The 23917-nt window shown below is 43.4% G+C and overlaps 1 protein-coding gene across 5 annotated transcripts; it reads right to left on the minus strand.

The window, feature by feature from the left end:
* On the minus strand, positions 1–23832 carry tsen54 (TSEN54 tRNA splicing endonuclease subunit). Of its 5 annotated transcripts, none has more exons than XM_078570780.1 (11): positions 23735–23832; positions 21130–21294; positions 20126–20189; positions 18725–18808; positions 16432–16530; positions 13923–13975; positions 12762–12869; positions 9786–10465; positions 4356–4416; positions 3256–3372; positions 1–1735 (listed from the first exon to the last, which is right to left on the minus strand). In XM_078570780.1, exons 1-11 carry the CDS (start codon positions 23791–23793, stop codon positions 1585–1587), a joined length of 1641 nt encoding a protein of 546 aa, XP_078426906.1. In that variant the 5' UTR covers positions 23794–23832; the 3' UTR covers positions 1–1584. The 5 variants fall into 5 exon arrangements, with proteins under 5 accessions (XP_078426906.1, XP_078426911.1, XP_078426907.1 ...); XM_078570785.1 differs by lacking the exon at positions 23735–23832 and adding an exon at positions 23571–23669; XM_078570781.1 differs by lacking the exon at positions 16432–16530.
* Between the last annotated feature and the right edge of the window lie 85 nt (positions 23833–23917).

A 23917-nucleotide genomic window follows, 5' to 3' on the forward strand; every position in this document is an offset into this window, starting at 1 on the left:
TCCACAACAATGTCTTTCCTTTATTAACAGATTTATTATATTATGGCAATTTGTGATATATGTATTGCAGTAACTGAATAGCAAAATGCAAATAAAATACATTGAACTGAGAAATAGTGAACTCAAAGCATGCTCACGCATCATCTGGTCAAAATGCCAAATCTGCCGTGAGTGTCGACATATATAGGATTTAATCAAGTGAAACATGATGCATGGAGGTGCCCCAGACAACTGCTGAGGCAGAAATGAAAACAGAGGCTGATGAATCCTGGAACAGTGTATGATGCACAGGAGCTTAGTAAATAACTATAACTCTGTTGCTGCAGATCTTTCACTACACAGCAGCGTCCATTCAACCTGTTGCCTTTATTAAACAAAATATTGCTTCCTGAGAAGCAATCTCTACGTTCTGACCTTTCTTCTATCCCAGTTAATTTTTTTTTTAAAAACTCACTTCTAAAAATGCCCTCAAGTAACAAATTGGTAAGCGATTTTATTTCAATCAAAGAATGCCAATTATGTGGAACTTATTGTTCAAACTAATATTTAAAAAGCAATAAAAACAAATAGCAGTTAAAGAGAAACTCCAGTTGATCTCTCCCCTTTCTCTTCACTCCCTGTCCCCATCCCAAAGTGTCTGACCTGCTGAGTTGATACTCGGTAGCTATCAAACCTTTACCCAATAAAGTTGCACTAAATTTTATTTATTAAAAAAATCATTATAGTAGAAGCTACAGGAGCATTGCTCTTAGAAAATCCTGCAGCACACAGGTAATTTGACAATGTGGAGATTGCCCTACATCCTACACCTGTCCACTTCTCTACCTCGCTTTCCTCCTTTAAGATACTCCCTAAACCCTACCTCTTCGACCAAACTGTTGATCATCTGACTTAATATATCTTTGTCTGTGGCTTGGTGTCCAATATCTTGTTTTGTAATGCTCCTGTGAAGCACCGTGGTAAGTTTTATTATGTTAAAGGTGCAATATAAACACAAGTTGTTGTTGCAGTCCTGTTGTTGCCTAGATAGGAAAAACATAATGGAACAGTTTCAGGAAACGTTTTTATGCACAAGAGAGATTATCCAATAGTTTGGCTGTAATATGGAACAGAAGGGCTGATTGACAAGTTTGCAGATATATTAATTTTGCACTTAAAATGAGGCATTTTGAGCAAAAAGCCTTGGTTGGTCAACTGAAAGCAACCAATTCCATATCTCAAATGGTTTTTTCTTGGTACCAATTAGAATTTTGAGTATAACAATGTGCTTTCTTTGTGCAGGAAGCAAGGGGAAGGACTCTAGAGTTTTCTTATGAAGCTAGAGCTTTGTTTGAACAGAGGCTGTCAGAGAGGTTAAAATGTTGTTTTGAAAGTTCTCTTCTACATGATCGATGATTGCAATATCAGCAACAGTCTTGTTACTCAATTAGCTCAGTCCACCAAATACTCCACATTGGCAGAAAGAGGAAAGCCCCTTCTGACAATCATTTATAACCAACACCTCCTGACCCCAAAGTCTGTGTCCACAATATCCCTGAGAGTGCATGCACATGGAACAGCCAGCTGTTCAAGCCTCCAACAAGGTCAGGGGTAGATATCCACAGGCAGTTTGAATTCCTTAAAGGTGTAGAAGGAGATATCTCCATTATCCACCACAGCAAACACAACAGGAACTTCACCACTCTGAAAGGCTAGCTTCTTCATAGCACGCAGGTCTGGCACTGGTCCATCAAAGCTGTAGATACATCAGGCCAAAGGAGAAAACATTATGTAGCATCTTTCACCACCTCAAGATATCCCAAAGTGCTTCACAGTAACTTAATTACCTTTGAATTGTGCTCAGTGTTATCTGTTACATCCACCTGAGAGGGCAGATGGGGCATCAATTTAATGTCTCATCAAAAAGATGACACCTCTGACAATGCAGCACTCCCTCAGTACTGCACTGGATGTCAGCATAGATTCTGTGTTCAGGTCTCTGGAGTGGGACTTGAATTCACAACTTTCCAACTCAGAGGCGAGTGTGCTACCAACTGAGCCATGTCGGCCACATTAGGAACGAGGAAACTTAATGCTGAGCAAGGAGGTCAGGCTTTGTGATATCCATGGCAAAGAAAATATCTAATTGTGATGTCGTTTCAATAATAAAAAAGCGCTTCAGACTTAAGACACAGCTTCTGTCCTGGATCTTTTCCCCGTACACCAAGCTTCAAGATCAAGATGTGACGGGAGATATTACAGAGAAAGGACAAGGAAACAGAATTAGATAGCTCCAGATAAAGGACTCCACCAAAACCGGTAAAATGGGTCATATGACCTCCCTTTGTGCTGTCATTTATCTGATTCAGTGGAAGCAGAATTTTAAATCCTGATCAAATCAGGGGAATAAAGTAGCATTATCTATTCTTTGAACTGGAGTTAAGCAGACTCTCCATTATCAAAGTAATGGAGTTTTAATGAAAGGTCATCGACCTGAAACATTAACTCTGTTTCTCTCTTCACGGATGCTGCCTAACCCGCTGAAATTTGCCAGCATTTTCTGTTTCTGTCTCCACTACTAAACTTCAGTTGAGGCTGAAGCCCAGCTCTGTGCGAGAGGCAGCCAGAGTGAGTCAGAGTCTAGAATCATGATTCTAAATGCTAATTAAATTACTGGTCCTGGGTATTTCATATTTAGGAGTACAACTCATGGCAGACATAGATTTGGCTTAAATTATTGGCAAGTGTACAAATTTACAGATAAATAAATTACATACTAATTGGCTGAAGCACAAATAGGGATTTGTACCATTGTTCAACAGCATTGACAAGTGCAAGAGATATGTGGCTTTAATAGCCAGACATCAACAGCAAACACATCTTGCTTTTACCTCAAATAAAGTAGACTCAATATCTTTTGTGGTCCATAGCATGGTATTCAGTTCACTTGAGTCTCAGGGCAGAGGTTCATAATTTAACCCTTTATACCCTGGTAAACTTCCCTCAATCCACACATGAATAAAGGGCAGGGGGAAAATCAGATCACCATGATAAACTGATTGGTGACTGGATTAAGAATGCATTCATAGGGAGCTGGGGGCAGCTGGCCTACTAACTTTCATGTTTGCCAGTGGGCTCACAGCACAAAAAAAACACGAAAAAAGATCTAAAAAACAATTTGTATCTGCATTGCACCTTTAACACAGAACAAACATTCCCACGGTTCTGTGCTTCACAGAGTTGTAGTCAACAATTCAATACTGTACTGTGCTATACCTGCAAACACACATTCTTGAAAAAGGTTTCCCGGGGTGGGTTTTACGGAATTCTGCCACAGTATCGGCTTGGTACACATCAAAGGAGATCCTGATCTTCTCAGGGACTTCCTGCAACCTGAACAGCAGAGTTGGAAAAAGGACAAACTAACACTCACATCAATTAGATAGAGAAGAAATTGCATTAATGAAACATTTTTCACAACCTCGGGATGTCCCAAAGCACTTCATAGCCAACATAAAACTTTTAATGTGGAGTCACTGTTGTAATCTAAGGAAATGCAGCAGTCATTTTGCCCACAGCAATGAGATAATGGCCAAATATCTGTTCTTAGTGATGTTGGTCAAGGGATACATATTGGCCAGGACACTGGAGAGAACTCCCCTGCTCTTCAAATAGTGCCACGGGATCAGTTACATCCACCTGTGACAGCAGACAGTTTAGCATTTCATCTGAAAGACGACAGCTCGGACAGTGCAGCACTCCCTCAATACTGGAGTGTCAACTGAGATTGTGTGCTCAACACTGTGGAGTGGGATGTGTAACTGCAATCTTCTGACTTAGAGGAGAATGTGCAGCTGCTGCACCAAGGCAGTTTCTAACAGAAATGGTACTAACAGAGAAGGTTTCCCCAATAATCAACTGTTAATTATCATTTAATATCACTGATGGGGAAGATGGACACCTTCCCTCCAAATGCTCTTCACAAGACTGGTTAGAATGAAGAAGTCCTTCAGCACATTTTAGCTCACCCTTCCAGAACGGCAACTCTACCATCTTCCCATTACAGCTTTTAGATGTTCCTCACATCAGAGTGGTGTCCTGGCCTCAAGCACCTTTACCAGCTTCGAGCTGCTGATTACCCACTGTGAATAGTTTGGTTCAGTCACAAGGTGGAAGGAGGAAATCAGTGGCAAGGGCACAGAGTTTGTGGCGGGGTGTGAAGATTACCAGGGCTATCCATAATCCATAAGTGTGTCCTGTCTCTACTCTGGTGCCAGAAGAAGCAACACTGCGATGAGCAAAGGATTAAAGTGTCAAAAGGGTGCAATAAATCTCAGAACCCCAGTGACCACAGGTAACGCTCAGTGTGAACTTACCAAGGAGTTCTATCCAAGATGTGTGCAGACTGCATGATGCAGATGTGTTGCTGGAGTTTTCCTTGGAGAGAGGAAGAAAAAAATAAATTATTATAAATAAAAAACTTGTATGTATACAGCTGCTTGTACAATCTCAGGCTACAAAGCATTTTAAAACCAAAGAACTAACGAAGTGGAGTTGCTGTTCTGATGCCAATTCCTGTACAAGGTCCTACAAATAGTGATAAGATAATGATCAATTAATCTATCTTCAGCAATACTAATTGAGGGATAAACATTGTCCTGTCCACCAGGAAGAACATCCCTGCTCTTCTTCAAAGCTAAGCTATTGGATCTTTTATGTCCTTGGTTTAATGGCTCATCTGAAAGACAGCACCTCCTACATAGGAACAGGAGCAGGCCATTCAACCCAGCTGATCATCCACTTCAATGCCTTTTTCCCACATTATTCCCCATATCCCTTTATCTCACTGGTATTTAGAAATATGTCAATCTCTACTTTAAAAATACTCAATGACCAAGCTTCCACAGCCCTCTGAGATTGAGAATTCCAAAGATTCACAACCTTCTGAGTAAAAAGATCTCTCCTCATCTTGGTCATAAGTGGCTTCCCCCTTATTTTGAAATTGTATTCCCTGGTTCTAGACTCCCCAACCAGGGGAAACATCTTACCTGCATCTACCCTGTCTATTCCTTTAAGTATCTTGTAGGTAGTTGTTTGGTAGTACAGAACAGAACAGGACACTCGCAAGAATGTCCAATATAAGGGGGAAACAACAATTTATATTGTATGTGAAGAGAGTGCTAATTGGTTGGCAAGTGGCGTTGCCATGGAGAATGCACCACTGATGGTGACTGACAGTTAACTGCCAAGCATTGTTTGCAATTTAAACCAGGCAGCTTAGACATGTCTCTCTTTTCAGCAATATTTTGTAGGTTTTAATGAGATCACCTCTCATTCTTCAAAACTCTAGAGAATAGAGGCCCAATTTCCCCAATCTCTCTTTATAGGACAGTCCCGCCATCCCGAGAACAAGTCTGGTGAACTTTGGTTGCACTCCCTCTATGGCAATAATATCCTTCCGAAGGTATGGGGACCAAAGCTGTAAGCAGTCTAACCCAGGTTCTATACTATTGAAGCAAGACTTTGCTACTCCTGTATTCAAATCCTCTTGTGATAAAGGCCAACATCCCATTAGCCATCCTAATTGCTTGCTGCACCTACATGTTAGCCTTCAGTGACATATTGAAGAGGGCGCTGTTATGGCACAGCTGATGATAAATGCTGAGCTGCTCAAATCCCAAAGGGAAACTTAAAACAAATGTTTTGCAATTTGTATATATTTCGAGATCCGGGCTTTGAATTCAGTAAAAATGCCACCGAGGCTTAGAGGTTTCTTACAAAACTAAATTAAATCTTTATTAATAAAAAAATGATTTTAAGCACATATACAGGTTTACAAATTAGGGCTATAATAACTTCTCCTGATTAATCTAACTCCCAGTTACACCTCTGTTAAGGCAATGGTAAAACAACAGATTTAAACAGACCCAGGCAAAGCACATACCCTGGACAGTCGAATTCAAAGTGAGTTTTCTCAGCTACGGTTCCTTGTAGACAGCAGCTTGAGACTTAGATGCTGGAGGCTTTTCATTCTTGTTAGATCTTAAAATGGCTGCCCTTACACATATTTTCCCCTTTCAATAAAAATTCCCATTGTTTCACTATGTATTTGGAGTTTGCCTCAAATAATAAAAATCTAACATAGTACTAATTTTACCAGTAATCTTTGGGAAAAATAAACACACTGTTTCTCAACTTCTTCTGGCTAGGTGTAATATTTCATCCCACTCTTTTGAATTCAAGCTATGCTGGGTTTATTTAAAAATGCAAATTTTCCTTTACACCTCACATTCTAAAACTTCACCCATATTTACCTACTTAGCACTTCAAACCTAGTTTCCCATCTGATACATCAAAGCACCCAGACCAGCTATCTATAATTCAATTAAACCCCCCAACACCACATACACCCATAGACACAGACCCCACTATTACTCTACTTCACAATAAATTCCAATAACATTATGAAAATTATTATATCTTCCTGACAACACCCAGGTCCCTTTGTACATCTATAGTTTCTAATCTCTTACCATTTAAGAAATACTCTGCACATCTGTTCCTCCTACCAAAAGTGTATAACCTCACATTTTTCCACATTGTATTCCATCTGCCATGTTCCTGCCTGCTAAGTCTATCCAAATCCTCTTGAAGTCTATCCAAATCCTCCATTTTACATCTTCCTCACAACACATATTCTCACCTAGCTTTGTTTCATCTGTGAACTTGGAAATATTACATTTTGTCCCCACATCCAAATCATTGATATAGATTGTAAACAGCTAGGGCCCAAGTACTGATCCCTGCGGTACCCCAATAGTATAGCCTGCCAATGTGAGAATGACCTGTTTATTCCTACTCTATTTTCTGCCTGTTAGCTAATCCTTAAATCCATGCCAGTAATTACCTCCAAGTGCTTTAATTTTGCTAACCAACCTCCTGTGGAGGACTTTATCAAAAGCCTTCTGAAAGATCATGTATACTACTACGTCCATCAACTCACCTTTATCAACTCTGTTAGTAACATCCTCAAAAAACTCCAACAGGTTCGCCAAACATGATTTCCCATTCATAAATCCATGCTGACGATGCCCAATGATATCATTATTATCCAAGTGTGCATTTATCACATCCTAATAATAGATTCTAGCATTTTCCCTACTACTGATATAAGGCCAACAGGACTGTAGTTCCCAGTTTTCTCTCTCCCTCCCTTCTTAAATAGTGAGGTGTATTTTACTACCTTCCAATCTGCAGGAACCATTCCAGAATCTAAAGAATTTTGGAAGATGGCCACCAATGCATCCACGATCTCCATAGCTAGCTCTTTCAACACACTGGGATGTAGAATATCAAGTCCCAGGGACTTAACAACCTGCAGTCCCATCAATTTCTCCAACACAACCTTCTTACTAATTCTAATTTCCTTCAATTCCTCATTCTCCCTAGTCCCTTGGATCTCTAATTCTAGGAGATTTCTTGCATCTTCCTCAGTGAAGAAAAACGCAAGGTAATCATTTAGCTTCTCTACCATCTCTCTATCCTCCATTATAAATTCTCCTGCCTCTGCCTGCAATGGACCCACATTTGTTTTAGCTAAACATTCCCTTTTACATACCTAGAGAAGCTTTTACAGATAAAAGTCCATTGCTACCTCATCCTTCCAGAACACCAACCTTATTTTCCAATTATTGCTTTTAACACACAACATACCGAGTAATGCCTCATCTTCAAAAGCATCATTAACAATGTAGTACTCCTTCAAAAGGTTAGGGATTCAAATACTGAAGAAGGAGTCAGATTACTACCAATTGAGCCAAGTTGGTACTTTAAAAGGAATCACTTTGCTTTCAGGTATAAAACACAAAGTAACCCAGTTCATTCTGCATTGACAATCACCGTGATAACGGGATATCAACAACAGACATAAAAGGTGGAATTTCCCCAGGGCGTCAGGAACCCGATGCCAAGGCCATATTCAGGGTCCTGAGCCTGTGCATCTCGGCAGCACGTCCACCAGTGCAACTTTGTGTGAGATGGCCTCCTATCTGGGCATCTCTTGGCTCACTGCCCAAATAAGGAGGGTAGGCAGAACAAGGACCTGTGAGGCCCATTGGGTGGGGGCCTACAGGACTGGCCATCACTGTTGAGGTAGAATATGAACACAAGGCCGCCTCAAAATGGAGGCACTCTCAAAAGGCTGAGACTTTCATAACAAAGATGGCCCAAAGGTGTTAGGGCCATCAGTGCAGAGGGGGAACCATTCACAAGAATGATTCTGGCTGAGGTTGTGCCCATTTCAGCCTCGTAGCTCAGCCATACGGGCATGAAGAGCAAGTTCTGATGGTCTTCCAACTTTCCACTGGGAGGCTGCCTCCAAATTGTTGCCAGGCTCTGAACTGAGCTGGGGGTTCATGTGATACCGGGAACTTCCATTGATGTGGGAAAATGGATCTTAATTGAGGCCGTAATTAACTGCCCATCTATGTCGGGCACACTGCCAATTCCTGTGGCAGCGTGCCCCTGGGAAATTCACCAGAGACAGCTCCATGAGTCATCCCAAGAGGGATTCCCATTACTTTCCTGGATCACACCCATCCCCAACCCTGGCTCCCTGGAACAGGGAAAATTCAGTCCATAGATATTGGAATTCCTCACTTGAAAATGCCTGGTCATGCAGGGGTGAAGAGAAATTATAGACTGATTCACCTCCAAGGCCATTCTCCTACATTTCCCTGCTGTACAGCACAGTACCAATAAAGGTCTGGGAGGAGGCTGCAATGACAACAATCTTGACTGAGGATTGGCCATCGTGCAGACAATTTTTTCCACAAAAATTAAATAAATGGTTAATGAAGCAAGGCACCAGTGGCGCTGCAATTTACTCCAGCATGAATCAGCACCTTCATTGTCAGTCATGATTCCGTGGTAACACTATCTCACAGTTAGAGGTTTGTGTGTTCAAATGCCACTCGGAGACTTGAGTTCATAATCGAGACTGATGCTGCAGCACAGTAAGGAGTGCTGCGCTGGTGGAGAGGAGAAGACGTTAAGCCAAGTCCCTATCTGCCCTCTCAAGTGGACACTAAACATCTCATGGCATTATGTTGTATTTATCTTTCAAACAACTTCACAAATTCAGATGATCTGGTCATTATAACATTGTTGTCTGTGGGTGCTTGCTGTGCACAAATTAGCTGTTGCATTTCCTACATTACAACAATGACTGCACTTGAAAAGTGTCTCATTTACTGTAAAAAGCTTTGGGAAATTCTGGGGTCATCAAAGATGTTATATAGATACAAGTCATCCTTTTGGGTGGGGCAGGGGGGAAAGAGAGAGAACCTAAAACTAAAAACATGTTGAGAGGCAGACAAAGCTTCTATACATTAACCTTTTGTTCCACTTTAAATCTCTCTGATCAGAGGTCAATAAATAATATGGTACAGGTGTGCTGCTACAGCATATATGCCAACATTTAACTATAGGATTATAATTCTTCCTTTTCAAAAGAGTTTTGAGGCCCCAAGAAATTAGCAACCTAATAGCAAGAGGAGCAATGGCAATGAAGCATCTAAGGAACAATATGTGATAGGCTCATGTTTTAAAGACAGGGGTCCTTGAATCTGCAGGAATATCTGTGTAACTCCCAAGAGAAATGGTGCTAAAAACTGTTTATGTACTATCCTTAGGGTCACTCATCGATCTCGAGCCAGCGTCAGAGCAGAAGTCCCCCTCCCTGTGGAAACCTGAAGCCTGGTTCTGCAGACAGTCCTATTGAATGACCCAGATTTCTTTCTCCCTACCTGGTGAGCAGACTTGGCCTGGTTTGAAAAGTGGTTGCACCTTATCCTTCCAGAGGTGGGCAGGCAACTTTTTATTCCTGGCACGCTTCCACCTGAGCAGCTCTTTGTATTCCTTCCAGTTGGTGCACTGCCTCACCCGTTTGTCCCTATTGACATCTGTTTTGTACCTGCTTTCTCTCTTCATCCTCTCTCGCTCTCTCCTGGACAACTTTTCATGCTTAAGGTTTATTTTCTGCTGCCAGGCGGTTTCGTCAGAGGCTCGGCCCAGTACGTTCAGTGGCAGGAGCACTGGGTCAAGTGCTGCGAGCTTGGTCTGCGGGCAGTCACGTCCAACATTAGGGAATTTTATCCTGCTGAAGTCCCACCGAGGTTTCCTGATGGGTACTGAACCGTCTCGTGGGCTCCCAGGGGAAGATGTGACGGAGCTCCCAGACACTCGCTGAGTCCAGTCCATCCGCTCCAGCTCAGCCTGTCGCCCACTGAAGCCTGAAGGCCTTTTGTCACTCTCTTGCAATTTGTCTGCTTTGGTTTGTTGTGGCTCAAGAGCCGGTTTAGCAATATCTTTCTCAAGGGCCTTGCTAGTGGCTTCCTGCTGATCGACCTCGCCCTTCTGCTGTCCCTCAGTAATACTGCAGCTAGACTCTGTCTCTGCAGGTAGGTCAGAGTGGCTTTTCTTGGATCTGAAAAAAGTTTATTTAAAGAAAGTTCCTGGATTAAGATAATATTTATCTAAAAAAAAGGAATACACCATATATACGTACAATTATATAGCAAATATTCAGAGGGCTATAGTCTCAAATCAACAAAACAGACTTCAAATATTTGTCTTGTCGGATGGCTGCATTAAAGGCCTCCTGAGTTCCAAGGTGGTAACTGTGCCAACCTCAGTCTATGGAGGGAAGGTTAGTGATATTGATAGCTTTTCTCACACCTCCTTATGGGTCATTGTATAGGGGAGAACCTAGAGCCTACTATAGGTGGGAGTGTAAATATTTGTACAAGAAATGTCCTGGAGATTGTCCCTCACAAAGAGCCAGTCTCCAGAGATTGTTAAGGACAGAAATTAGGTTCTTGGTACAGGACTCAGTAAAACCTGGGGCTTGACAATGATGGGAGTGTGGGTGTTTGTATACAAGATCTCACAGACTGTAGACTTCTGGATTAGCTGCAGTTTATGAAACATGGAAACAGGATGACTGGCACCAATCAAATGAGCAGAAAGACAGTAATAGGTTCATATAAAAGGCAGAACTCACTCACAAACATTTAGCAAGGACAAGATCAGTTTAGTTCAAATTTTCAAGCCTTAGAACTGTTGATTCAAACTTTGCTGAACTAACAGAGATACCCACAGGCACACAGAATAGTTAAGTACCCTGTGTGCCTACATTCTTTGAGTGAATGTGGTTACAGGCAATTTATGACTCATCGGAACAAAACTTCTCTCCTTTGCAGTAAGAAATGCCACCCAAAGGTAAGACTAATGTAAGAAAGGTTCTGACCAATGAAACCAGGGTCTCTTCACAACACTTTTATTGATGAAGAACACTTTGTCTTGAGGGGAGTGAAGAGGTTACTCTTCAGGACCATTAACTAATCAGTGAAGCATCTGAAGGGAATGGTCACACAAACAAAAGGAAATAAGATGGTTGGGGCCAGTTCGTTTTTTTCAAGCAAGGTTTCAATGACGCACACCAATCTTCCTGACTGAAGCAGGACTGGCCTATAGCCCAGGGTGACTCAACTGCATGCTAGAGAGAGGGAGTGTCTCCATCAGTACAAAACACGAGAATGAGATTCCAAAGCGTGGCTTGCAAAACAAGATGAGTTGGTAGGGACATATCGGTGGAGGGCAGCGGGAGGGGAATTTTTTTTTTGGCAAAGACCAGTCACTGAGTCTGACAGTTTGAGAAGCTGATTTCATGCAACAATCAACTGCAGTAACTCCTGCCAGGCCACTCACTGCTGAAGTATTCTGGGTGTATGCAAGCTTCAAGAGTCAAGACAACAAAAGGAGAAACTGCAGCATTTGAAAAGGAGATTTGGGGAGTTTCTTTTCTGCCCATTTTCTCTTCTGTCCTGGTGTTGCCCCCTTGCTGAGGCAATCACACTGGTACCCATGCTTCCTGACTGAGTTGAGAGACAGTGAGTGCTGGCAAGCTATATTCACCAATGAAGCTTGTCACACCTGCTTGTTGCACATCTCTGGACGTTTTTCTCACCCTAGCCTAAGAGTGCAGAGGTCAGTTGTAGCATCCCTATCACAATGGTTAGGAAAATATGCTGCGTGCCTTCATGCTTTAACTGATTGTGCTCTCAGGCAAATGTGACTCACTGAAATAATGCCACTCCCATCTACCAATGACAATAAACTCATTCAGAAGACCAGCATAACAAGTCACCAGATCAGGAGAATGCTCTATTTGACTTAGCAAAGTTGTTTTGGTGATTTTTATTGCAGAAAGCTAGTGTGAAATTTTTCTAGTTTGGCAAAAATCAGCAGCTAAATCAAAAGATTGTAAACAGGAACAATTCACACAGCACTCACACAAGGCAAAATTACCCTCTTTTATTGTCATGTCCAAGATTCTTACTCCTACTCTGGTTCCCATGCTTCCAGTATTTCTGATAATGCAGTAAGGAGTGCTGTTTTTTTGTGGTTTGGGATTAAAGGGCACTGTTCTGGCAAAGCAGCGAGCTATGCTTTGCAGCCGCACTGCGCTGGCCTGCAAGAGCCTGATGTTGACACTGGGTGACAAAACAAGAACAAACCTCACCCTGCCCGGCATCAACATCTTATACCTTCAGCTCACAAAATCCAAGCAGGAAAGAAAATCTATGATGATGATGATCCAGTTGATTTCCATTCTGACTCTTGTGGAACTATCCTAATCTGGTGACCCATTTTAAGAAGTGCTTTCATTGCAGAAAAGCCTGTTGATTTCCCAGCCTCCCAACCCTTGCCTCAATTTGTACCTGGCACCATGCTGGCTGTGACTCCGCTTCCTCTTGCGATGGTGCTTTTCTGTGTCACTGTGAGGAGAATCCAAGTGTAGCTTTCGCTCATAGGAACTGAAAACGGTACTAAAAAAAGAACTTACATTTATATAGCATCCTTCACAGCCTCAAAGCACTTTACAACCAATGAAGTACATTTGAATGTGTAGAAAATGTTGTAATTTAGGAAATATGGCAGCCAATTTGCACAGGTCAAGGGCCCACAAACAACAACATGATAATGACCAGATCATCTGTTTTAGGTGACATTGATTGAGCGATAAATGCTGGCTCAGAACACTTGGGGGGAACTCCATTGCTCTTCTGCGAATAGTGTCATGGAATCTTTTACATTCACCTGAGAGGGCATTTAGAGTGCCTTGGTTTAACAACTCATCTGAAAAAATGACAGCTCTGACAGTTCAGCCTTCCCTCAGCACTGCAGTAGAGTGTCAGCATAAAATCTGTGCTCCAGTTCTGGAGTGGGGCAAGTGCCTTGTGTATGCCGAATGGAAGCTATGACCTGCAGCGAGAGAGTGTTTTGCTGCAATCAAAATGGTAAGACATGGTCCAGTTTCTGATCAGTAAAAGTGACCAAGAAACCAGTGAATTATCATACAAAAACACCACTGATTCACTAATATTCTTTAGGAAAGGAGCAATTCTTGCTTCCTCAGTCTGGTCTATATGTAACTTTAGCCCCACACCAACTTGTGGTTGGTTTGTCACTTCTCTCTGAAATGGAATAGAGGATGTGCAATAAATGTTGATCTTGCCATCAAAAATCAAATCCTGAGAATAAGTGAATAAGTAAGAAATTTAGGCTGCACTCCTCTTTTTTACTCTGCTGACACCTTTAAGGATTATCTTGGCTAATGTCAATTACATGTGTCTGCTCATTTGAAAGGCCATTCTGCTCAGAATCATCCCTTGGTTCCTCACTAATAAGATACAACAGATGTAAAAGAGAAGGGATTGCTTAGTGCAGCCTCCACTCATAACACAGCTTCAATTTAAATTTGTGGTTACGCCACAAAGGTTTGGAAGAGAAGGCACGTGCGAGAAAGTGTGCAAGCAAGGGACGTGCATAAAGGAGCACAGTTCATGCACAAAAAAATGTTGACAGAAAAAGGCTCTTACCTGGGACTGAACCGCATTATAACATAACCCAGTCTTTTCAAGTGGCTGTAAACCTTCAGAAACAAAGAAAAAACAGCTTGAGAGAATATCACAAAAACAGCATCAATTAGCACAAAAGTAGAACATTGTGGATACTGGAAATCTGAGATAAAAACAAAACGCTAGAAATACTCTGGTCTGGCAGCATCTATGGAGGGAGAAACAGAGTTAACATTTCAGATCGATGACCCTTTCAACTCTAACTTTTTCCAGCTCCAGCGAAAAGTCATCGATCTGAAATGTTAACTCTGTTTCTCCCTCTTCAGATGCTTCCTGGCTCCAGCCAGTGTTATGTAAAGAGGATTAAACATTAGGCAGTGAATCACCCCACCACAGCAGAGAAGTAGTGGGTAAATATTCCAATAACTATTTTTTTGTGCAAAATCCAATGCAAATAAAAAGTTTACAGCCCCTGGATTTTTAACTCAAGTTGCGTACATTATTTCCAAAGCAGATATATTAATTAATAAGTAATGCTGTTTGGTCAACAGAACTAGAGGACACTTTTTTTTCACTAAGAAGCAACAAGTCTACTCCTTTATCACCCATACCACATTAACCAAAATCTCCCAGTGCTGTGGCTGGTTCAGGAGAATGGGAGGATTTGCTCGGGTAGAGATCTTGTGATTAACTGGCTAAATGTTTCTGACTTGCCCAAATCAAGCACTTGTGTAAAATGTGCAGTTTTGGTCTCCCTCTGCATCTATCCAATATTTTGCAAATAATTGAAGATGCTCATCAGGTTTAACAAGGTAAACAGGTTTACAGAGACACCAGGATTGATCCCTGGTCTGTACTGGGGTCTGTTGATATCAACCAAGGCAGCAGTCAACGTCTTAACAATTTGCCTCACGGGCAAGGAAGAGGAGTTGTTAGGAAGATACAATAATGTTACTGGAATTTATTGTAAAATAGTGGCGCGTGTGTGTGAGAGAGAGAGAGAGAGAGAGAGACTTAATTGGATTAAAGGCAGCTGGTCTGGAGGCTTTGATGTAACAAAGATAAGCTAGGTTTGAAATGTTAAGTAGGTAAACATGGGGTAAGTTTAGAATGAAAGGTGTAAAAGGACATTTGCATTTTTAAATAAACCAGACTAGATTGTTTTCAAAAGAGGGGTGAAATGTGTAACCTAGCCAGGTGAAGTTCAGAAACAGTGTGTTTATTTTTTCCCAAAGATTACTGGTAAAATTGGTACTATAAGTTTTTATGATCAGGGAGGTAAAGTCCAAAGACATAGTGAAACAATGGGAATTTGCATTCAAAGGGGAAAATATGTATAAAAGAGAGAAAGCTGTGTGTAAAGGCAGGCATTTTAAGATCTAATAAGTGTGATACGCTTTCGGCAACTACGCCTCAAGCCGCTGTCTACAGCAGACTGAAGTTAAGAAAATTAGCTTTGAATTGGATTGTTCAGGGTATCATGTTTCTTTGCCTGGGTCTTTTAAAATGTGTATGTGTTACTGTTGCCTTAACGGAGGTGTAACTGGGAATCAGGTTAATTAGTGGATTTAAAGTTATTACAATAGTAATTTGTAGATATATGTGCTTGAAATAATTTCTCTTATTAATAAATGTTTAATCTAGTTATATAAAAACCTTTAAGGCTCAATGGTATTATTACTACTGAATTCAAAGCTTGCATCTTGAAACATTCAAATTGCAAAAATTAGTTGTGGCTATTGTTCTAAGTTTCCCTCTGGGATTTGAATAACTCAGCATTTACCATCAGCTGTGCCATAACAGGAGTAAAGAGCACCAGATCTCTCCTGCCTCATCACCGTTAATGTCTTCTGTGAATGAGGACACTAGGTGAAGACACAATCGAACTGAACTGATGCTCCCCACAATCAAATAACCTTCAGACACTCACAGTCAACACAAGAATAGTGGCCACCTGGGCAAGGGTGTCCAGCACCCACTGACTTGCACTCAGCCAGGAGTAAACAATAGCCTGCCTTATCATACAAGGCTCAACAGTAGAAGAAAACCTCTTATCATTTCTCAAAATAAAGCGAATGAGCATAACTCAGTCTAAAGGTGAGGGTGAACATCAGTGGTGTGTGGTGAGTGATGGGTGATGCTTTATTTGTGCAGGATCTGTTCAAAATGCAAATGGCACCTCTGGAGTAACTGCCATGCTGCACTGCACTTTTTTTGCCATCTGAGCAATATTTTTCAGCATTGTTTTGATATCCATTATAATGGACAATGTGCAGTGGAGAAGTGGTATCTGTAAGAGTCCCTTGTAACGTCAGAAGACCTGCGGCTTCTCCTCTCACTGTGTTTTTTCACAGTTCATAAGACTATTACATGTTCCAAAAAAGCAAGGGCACAAAAAAACAAATTAGCTGGTGCTGCAGATAATTTGAGCTAGGGGCTGTGGCTGCCATGGCTCGTTGCATTATCCACTGTGAAATCAGATGAAACCATGACCCAAAGTTAGTGTTAAATATCAGGTCACTTCCAGTACCTGGTATTGTTCCAATGGAATGGTTCTGGCAGACAGTAAAATCTCGTACGATTCCTGAATGGATAGCGGCAGCTCTCTGTAATATATCTGTATGGACCCCTGGAAAGCAGGTAAACTGCAATTAAGTCTTTATACAAAGAGAGACCTTATAGACAGAGTAACTATAGAAAACAGGTAACCTTAGTGCTAGTTTAGTGCAACAGCAAGCTGAGAAGATGCTTCTTATATACAAGGGGCAGATGGACACATTTCTAATCGCGTGTGCACAATGGGCAGTTAAAATGGTTGTAGTGGCTTACCCGCTGCCTTCCTGAAGGTTGGGATTTTAGCATTCTGTTGATGAGCAGGCGAGGGGGACAGGTATCAGAAGGTAGCAGGGTTCCTGCTTTCAATATGCTGATCAAGCTCCGATGATACTGTGGGAGCGTTACTGCAATTTTAAGCTGAGGAATGTGAGTGAAGTAGTCACGGATTCCCCAACAAGCAAACCCAATGCCAAACAGGAGTGGGATCACTAGAGAGTCAAGTAAATTTAACCTCTCTCTTGGTTTCCTTGAGGATCAGGATAAGTAGGAGTACTAATCAGGGCTCTAAATCAAGTTTCCCTCTTCCAATGCCATCCTGACCATTTACCAGACTGCTGAGGGGCATTCCTGCAGATCCCCAGTGATGCCCTCCTATCGGCAGGATTCCCTCTTCTACCTGCCAGCCAGCTAGCTCTTCCCAGCAGATTCGGGAAGGAGACTGACATGGGCCATGTAAGCGAAGCCTGGGAGTTAAAATCCCACTGCGGTGGACAAGGCAGATTCTCGTCCACTCCAGCCCTGTGCACACGCAACTCCCACCTCCCACTGGGAGTTCAAATCCAAATTCAAAGTCTTCAACGTTTCAATGCGACGGGTGCCTGCCAGCACTTGAATGATTTCCCTGAGGAACACCTCCAGAATCCTTCATCTACACTTCCTGAACTGAAGCTGCCTGAAAAAAAACTGTGGTGCTGCAAAGAATTAATGGGATATATTTGGGCAAGGTTAGCCTACGTTATCCAGGCTTATATGACCAGCCTTGCTCATTGATGACCCAACAGGGCAATGGTCCAATAGGAAAAGGTGCAGGGTGTTGGGGGGGGGGGGTCCTTGCAGTACAAGGAATTTACCATACTGTTAAACTCCAGCAGTAGCCCTGCTCTTGCCAACTTTTGCCACACTCCTCCTGCGGGGATAGGAAAATGAGACACACGTAAACAGAGAGAGTATGCACTCTATGCCAGGTAAATAGAAACTCCATATCGTGATAGTTTGGTTTGGAAATGATTAAACACGACTGTCAAATGCGTCAAACACAGAGATCAAGTAATACGGGGAGAAGCTTCCAGATATCAAATTCCTGGCCCAGACAACCGACACTCCTAGTTAACAAATTGCACATTCATTTATTTCATCCCCACTTAGGCCGAGTGGAAAGTTTGTTTTGCAAAACCTGGTTGTTCTTTCTGGTTAAATCAGGGGTCTCTGGATAGTCAGTCACCAGCCAAACATTTGGACAGACCTAGAGGTAAAGTTCTCACCCAGAGAGGCTGATTGTTCCAGGTAACCAAGGAGAGGATGGAAAGCCGCAGGGTGAAGCCGACTGATTACAGGTTACTCAAGCAGCCGACCAGGCCACTGGTTACAGGAGGACAGGCAATATCCACTTCAATGTGCTTCCCATGCACACTCTGTCTGCCCCACTACTTCGACAGTGCATATCACCAGCTGAATGAGAAAGCTGGAGGACAATATATATGATCTGAGGAGAGGAAAATGAAGAAATAACCAGCACACCATCCAGCCATTTTTTTTTTGCTCTTCCCTTCCTCTCCCAAAATGGTGTTGGTTTTTACTGAGATACTTCAGGCACCTGCAGTACCTCACAGAAGAAGCCACTCTTCACCCGAGAGCCTAGACAACAAGTGCAGCAGGATATTTGATTGCAGTAAGCTTCACAGCTTAGCCTGATGTTATTTGGCATACTCGCCATATACACTCTCTTTCTGCCACAGTTCCACAGCAACGAACATATCCCTCCATCCCCTACACCAATCCTGACAACTGCATCACCATGCCCCCACTGCACACAACCCTCAGCCAAAGGGTAGGCCTGTCAAACAGACTGGTAATTAAACTTGGTAAAGTTCAGTGACTGGCTAGCTTTCTGCAATTAGGATTGCGTAACTATCTCCCAAGTGTGAATTGAAAATTTCTCAGTACAGCAGTATTTTAACATGGCAGGTTTTACAGCTTTGTGTACTCACACACTCGAGAAGGTATAGTGCTTCCTCGGGGTACAGCAGTTGTTTCCCATTTTCCACGTGTCCCATGGTGTGCCAGAATTTCCCCTGTGTAAAATCAAGAAAGGAAGTAGATGGGGAAAATGCAGCAGAAACAAAAAATGGAAACATATTGCAGTTACAATAAATACCAATGATGAAATCATTTCAATGAACTTCAGTTACTGAACATTGGAAAGAAATTTATATGGTGCCTTTAACAACCTCAGGACCTCCCAAAGCGTTTTACAGCCAATGAAGTGCAGGCACTGAGGTAACATAAGAAATGCACCAGCCAATTAGCACAGAGCAAGCGCCCACAAACAGCAAATGGCCAGATAATCTGTTTTAGAAGACAAAAGCAAAATATTGCAGATGCTGGGAATCTGAAATAAAAACAGAAATTCTGGAAATACTCAGCAGGTCAGGCAGCATCTGTGAAGAGAGAAACAGAGTTAACGTTTCAGGTCGATGACCTTTCTAACGAACTGATGAAAGATCATCAATCTGAAACATTAACTCTATTGCTCTCTCCACAGATGCTGCCTGACCTGCCAAGTATTTCCAGCATTTTCTGTTTTTATACTGATTTTAATTATGTTGGTTGTGGTATAAATATCAGCCAGGACACTAGGGAGAACTCTCTTGCTCTGCTTTGAATATTGTTGTGAGGTCTTTTATATCCACCTAAGGGGGAAGATGTGACCTCAGTTAAACTTCTCATCCGAAAAATGGTAGCTCCGACAATGCAGCACTCCACAGGAATGTCAGCTTTTTATGTGCTCAGGTCTCTGGAATGGGAGTTGAATCCATGACCTTCTGACTCAGAGGTCAGAGTGCTGACACTAAGCCATGCCTGACATGACCAGTGAAGTAGAATGATGCCTGGTGAGATTTGGTAAAATGTGACTTTTCAGCCAAGTCTCCCAGTTGTCTGAAATACTGGTAGATTCTGGAGACTGCAGATTCAGGAAAGGCACCATCAAGTCTTTGGTGAGGTGTGACAAATTGCTAAATTGGGATTGCGTTTTGGCAATCAATTTCTGATTGTGACAGAAAGAGGCAGCACTAAAAAGGGAAATTGAACTGTACACTATTCTGTAACAAATGCCTTTCTACATTTGTTTGAATATTACTTGAAAGTTAACTTATTTATTTGTATTACCTTTGTTAAATGGCATTCAAAGAAATTACATATAAACAGGTTGATGAGTTTGTTACTAATGTGATTCCAGTCCTCAGGGATTTCTGACAGGATGGGTGAGCTAATAGAAAGGTATGCTTTTGTTGCAACTTGTGATTTGTGATCAAAGCAGAAGTGTCCCTGAGGTTAAGGGTTCAATCAAGAGCAATCTGCTTCAGGAACCGCAACAATGGTAAACTCACTGCGTTGGATTTCAGCTCTACGATGCTGTCTTGGGGTTTCCACTCTGCTTTTATAAGGCTTCCTCTAGTTGAAGAGAAAAATTTTATGCAGCTACTTCCCACAAAGCAAAACACAGCAATACAATCAACACAAATATGCTGGCTCAGGGAATGTAGACCACATTATTAACCTAACAGTCCCCTGCATTTATAAAACCCCATAGTCCAAGTATCAGACTGCGCTAAGCCCTTGACTGTCACCAGAATCATTAACTTGTGCTGAGTCCAGGGAAAGTCTGCCGATCAGCATCATCCCCCTAAGATTGCACTGAATCAGCATCTAATCTGTGCTACTTCTGTTAAGGGACTACTTTGATGGGGCACTTAGAGGGAGCTTCGCTATGCACTAAGCACCTAACTCATGCTGTACCTGCCCCCAGTGTTGGGTGGTGGGGGGTGATGTTTGCTGGAACAATGCAAAGGGAGCTTTACTCTGTATCTAACTTGTGCTGTACCTGCTCTGGGAGTGTTTGATAAAACAGTGTAGAGGGAGCTTCACTATATATCTACCCCATGCTGTACATGCCCTGGGAGTATTTGATGGGACAGCGTAGAGGAATAGCTTTAATCTATAATTAACTTACAATATAACCTTAAATATCTATAAAAATATTAAGTGGACATTAGATGCATTACTTAACGACTTACTAATAGGTTGAAACAGAGGCCTCTCTTAGAAGCAGGGCACAAAACAACTGAGATCAGTACACGTCACAATGGGTCAGACTGAGGGAACAGTCTGATCAGCGCATTCTCAACATCAGCTCAAGGAGACTGTACTGTTCTCCCACATAAGAGAAGCTTCTCCCACTAACTGTTTCCTGCCTCTTTTCAGCACATGCCTGTGTGTCTGAGGTACTGTTATTGTAGGGGTGTCATGTGTGTTGCAGGCTACTGATTTCTGGCAGCTGCCTCATAGGAATTCTGAGTCCCAATATTTCTGATTAATAAGCAACAGTTCTTACAGTCGTTCAACTCTTTCTTCAGACAGGAGCTGCCATTGCTCCTCTCGACACACCCGCAGCCTCTCCACCTGCTCTTCTGAGTGATCCGGGATGAAGTCTTTCTGGCCATGGGTGCGTTGGGGAATTTTGTGATCCCGGGATCGTGCCGCAAACAGTTCCCCAGAGCTGCAATAGGAGCACAATAAAAAGTCTATAGACTTTAGCTGTCTGCTTGTTGAAACATACATTTGTCTTTCGATATGGCATATGTATATCTGCATGTCTGTCACATCTGCCTGCTAGGGAGAATGTAAAAGATCCCATGGCACTATTTTGGGGAAGTACAGGGGAGTTCTCCTTGGAGTCCTGGTCAATATTTATCCCTCAACCAACATCACAAAAACAGATTATCTTGTCATCACATTGCTGTTTGTGGGAGCTTGCTGTGCACAACTTGGCTGCCATGTTTCCTACATTACAACAATGACCGCATTTCAAAATTACTTCATTAGCTGTGAAGCACTTTGAGATGCTGTCGTGAAAAGTGTTATATAAATGCAAGTCTCTTCTCTTTTGTTGCAACCATTCTGTTTGCAAATATCGGATGATCTGTCCATCCCTCCCACCTTCTGTCAGGTGAGCAGGTACATAAATTATTACATGAAAGAACAAAGAATTTGCATTTATATAGCACCTTTCATGTCTTTGAGATTCCAAAGCACTTCATAACCAATTAATTTTGTCACGCTTCAGTTCTCAAACCCACAACCTCCTGACTTGGAGATGAGAGTGCTACTCCTGTGCTAAAGCTAACATGACATTTTTGCAAAATAATGAGAGAAAGGCAGACAGAAAGAGAGGAAGAGATTAGCTTATGCACATCCATTCCATCAGATCACACTGTGTGCACCACATTGAGGGAAACAACCAAAATAAAATCTTCCCAGAAAAAGAGAATGATCTGATACTCCCTGACAACAATTCCTGGATGCTGATCCATCTATAACTAAGTCTGAGGATAATGAAGAAGTACTGTACGTGACATCAATCAAAGGTTTAAAACAAACAAGAAAACCAGTACATCAGTGCTAGATTCTTCTGATCTGGCGCCAGGAATCAAATACCTGCATTTACACCAATGCTGGACTGGAATACCTGAACAGGAGCCTCAAAGGAACATCCCAGGTTAAACACAAGCCACTAACTCAGTCACAATAGCATCAGATGTTCCAGATTCCAGTCTATCTGGGAGCAACATTATTTACCAGATTTTGTGAGGTCAGAAATGTTTTGCCATCTGTCACTGTTCTCTGCCCAGGTTGAAACTGGGCAGTGGGGAGTTTCGGAGATGATGTGAGCATTTCGATAGCTGATGAAAATTCATTGAATTTCATCTGGTCAGCTCTGGCAACTCAGTGGCTCAAATCACACACTTCTTGGGAGAGATTGGATCACCAATTCTGGAATTCCATCCACTTTTCCAGCAGCCTGGACTGCAAAGTACCGAGGCAACCTTTAAAACCCTGATTTTAACTCTGGGTTATAGGTGTCTGGCACCTCACCCCCTGCCCTCACTCCCCTTGCCCCCTGTCCTCACCCCCTCACCCCTCACCCTCAGGCCCCTCGCCCTCACTCACCCTCTTGCCCCTCGCCCCTCACTCCCTCCGCCCCTCACTACCCCCGCCCCTCACTACCCCCGCCCCTCACTCCCCTCGCCCCTCACTCCCCTCACTCCCACTCCCCCATTCCCCTCGCCCCTCACTCCCCTCACCCCTCACTCTCACTCCTCACCCCTCACTCCCCACTCCCCTCACTCCTCACTCCTCACTCCTCACTCTCACTCCTCACCCCTCACTCTCACTCCTCGCCCCTCACTCCCCTCGCCCCTCACTCCCCTCGCCCCTCACTCCCCTCGCCCCTCACTCCCCTCGCCCCTCACTCCCCTCGCCCCTCACTCTCACTCTCACTCCTCACCCCTCACTCCCCTCGCCCCTCGCCCCTCACTCCCCTCGCCCCTCACTCCCCTCACTCCCACTCCCCCATTCCCCTCGCCCCTCACTCCCCTCACCCCTCACTCTCACTCCTCACCCCTCACTCCCCACTCCCCTCACTCCTCACTCTCACTCCTCACCCCTCACTCTCACTCCTCGCCCCTCACTCCCCTCGCCCCTCACTCCCCTCGCCCCTCACTCCCCTCGCCCCTCACTCTCACTCTCACTCCCCTCGCCCCTCACTCCCCTCGCCCCTCACTCTCACTCTCACTCCTCACCCCTCACTCCCCTCGCCCCTCGCCCCTCACTCCCCTCACCCCTCACTCTCACTCCTCACCCCTCACTCTCACTCCTCACCCTCACTCCCCTCACCCCTCACTCTCACTCCCCTCACTCTCACTCCCCTCGCCCCTCACTCTCACTCCCCTCACTCTCCTATCTGGCAGCTGTTTCCCAGACCCACTGACTCACCTGTGGGGCCAGATTCCCGTTTGGGGGTATTTGCAATTCTGGCCCCGGCTCTAACCCCGGCTCCTCGGAGCAGCCCAATGACCTCCCCAAACCCCGGCCTCAAATCCAGACCCCGGTCAGGAGCAGCTCTCCCCTCCCTGGTCTCCCCGAACCTGCTCCTTTACCTCAGGATCCGGCCGCTCCGACTTTCCACGCTCGACACCCGCTCCTCAGCCGCCGCCATTAACGGAGCGAGAAAGGAGTCGGGTCCTAGCGCCCACCGTCTAACCATTTGGCTGCAAGTCACTGCTGGGTCCTAGCACCCGCCGACGGTCGACGAGTCCGAGTTATCGCCAGGTCCTAGCGCC

This window comes from Cetorhinus maximus, chromosome 24 (assembly GCF_964194155.1).
Source record: "Cetorhinus maximus chromosome 24, sCetMax3.hap1.1, whole genome shotgun sequence".
NCBI lineage: Eukaryota > Metazoa > Chordata > Chondrichthyes > Lamniformes > Cetorhinidae > Cetorhinus > Cetorhinus maximus.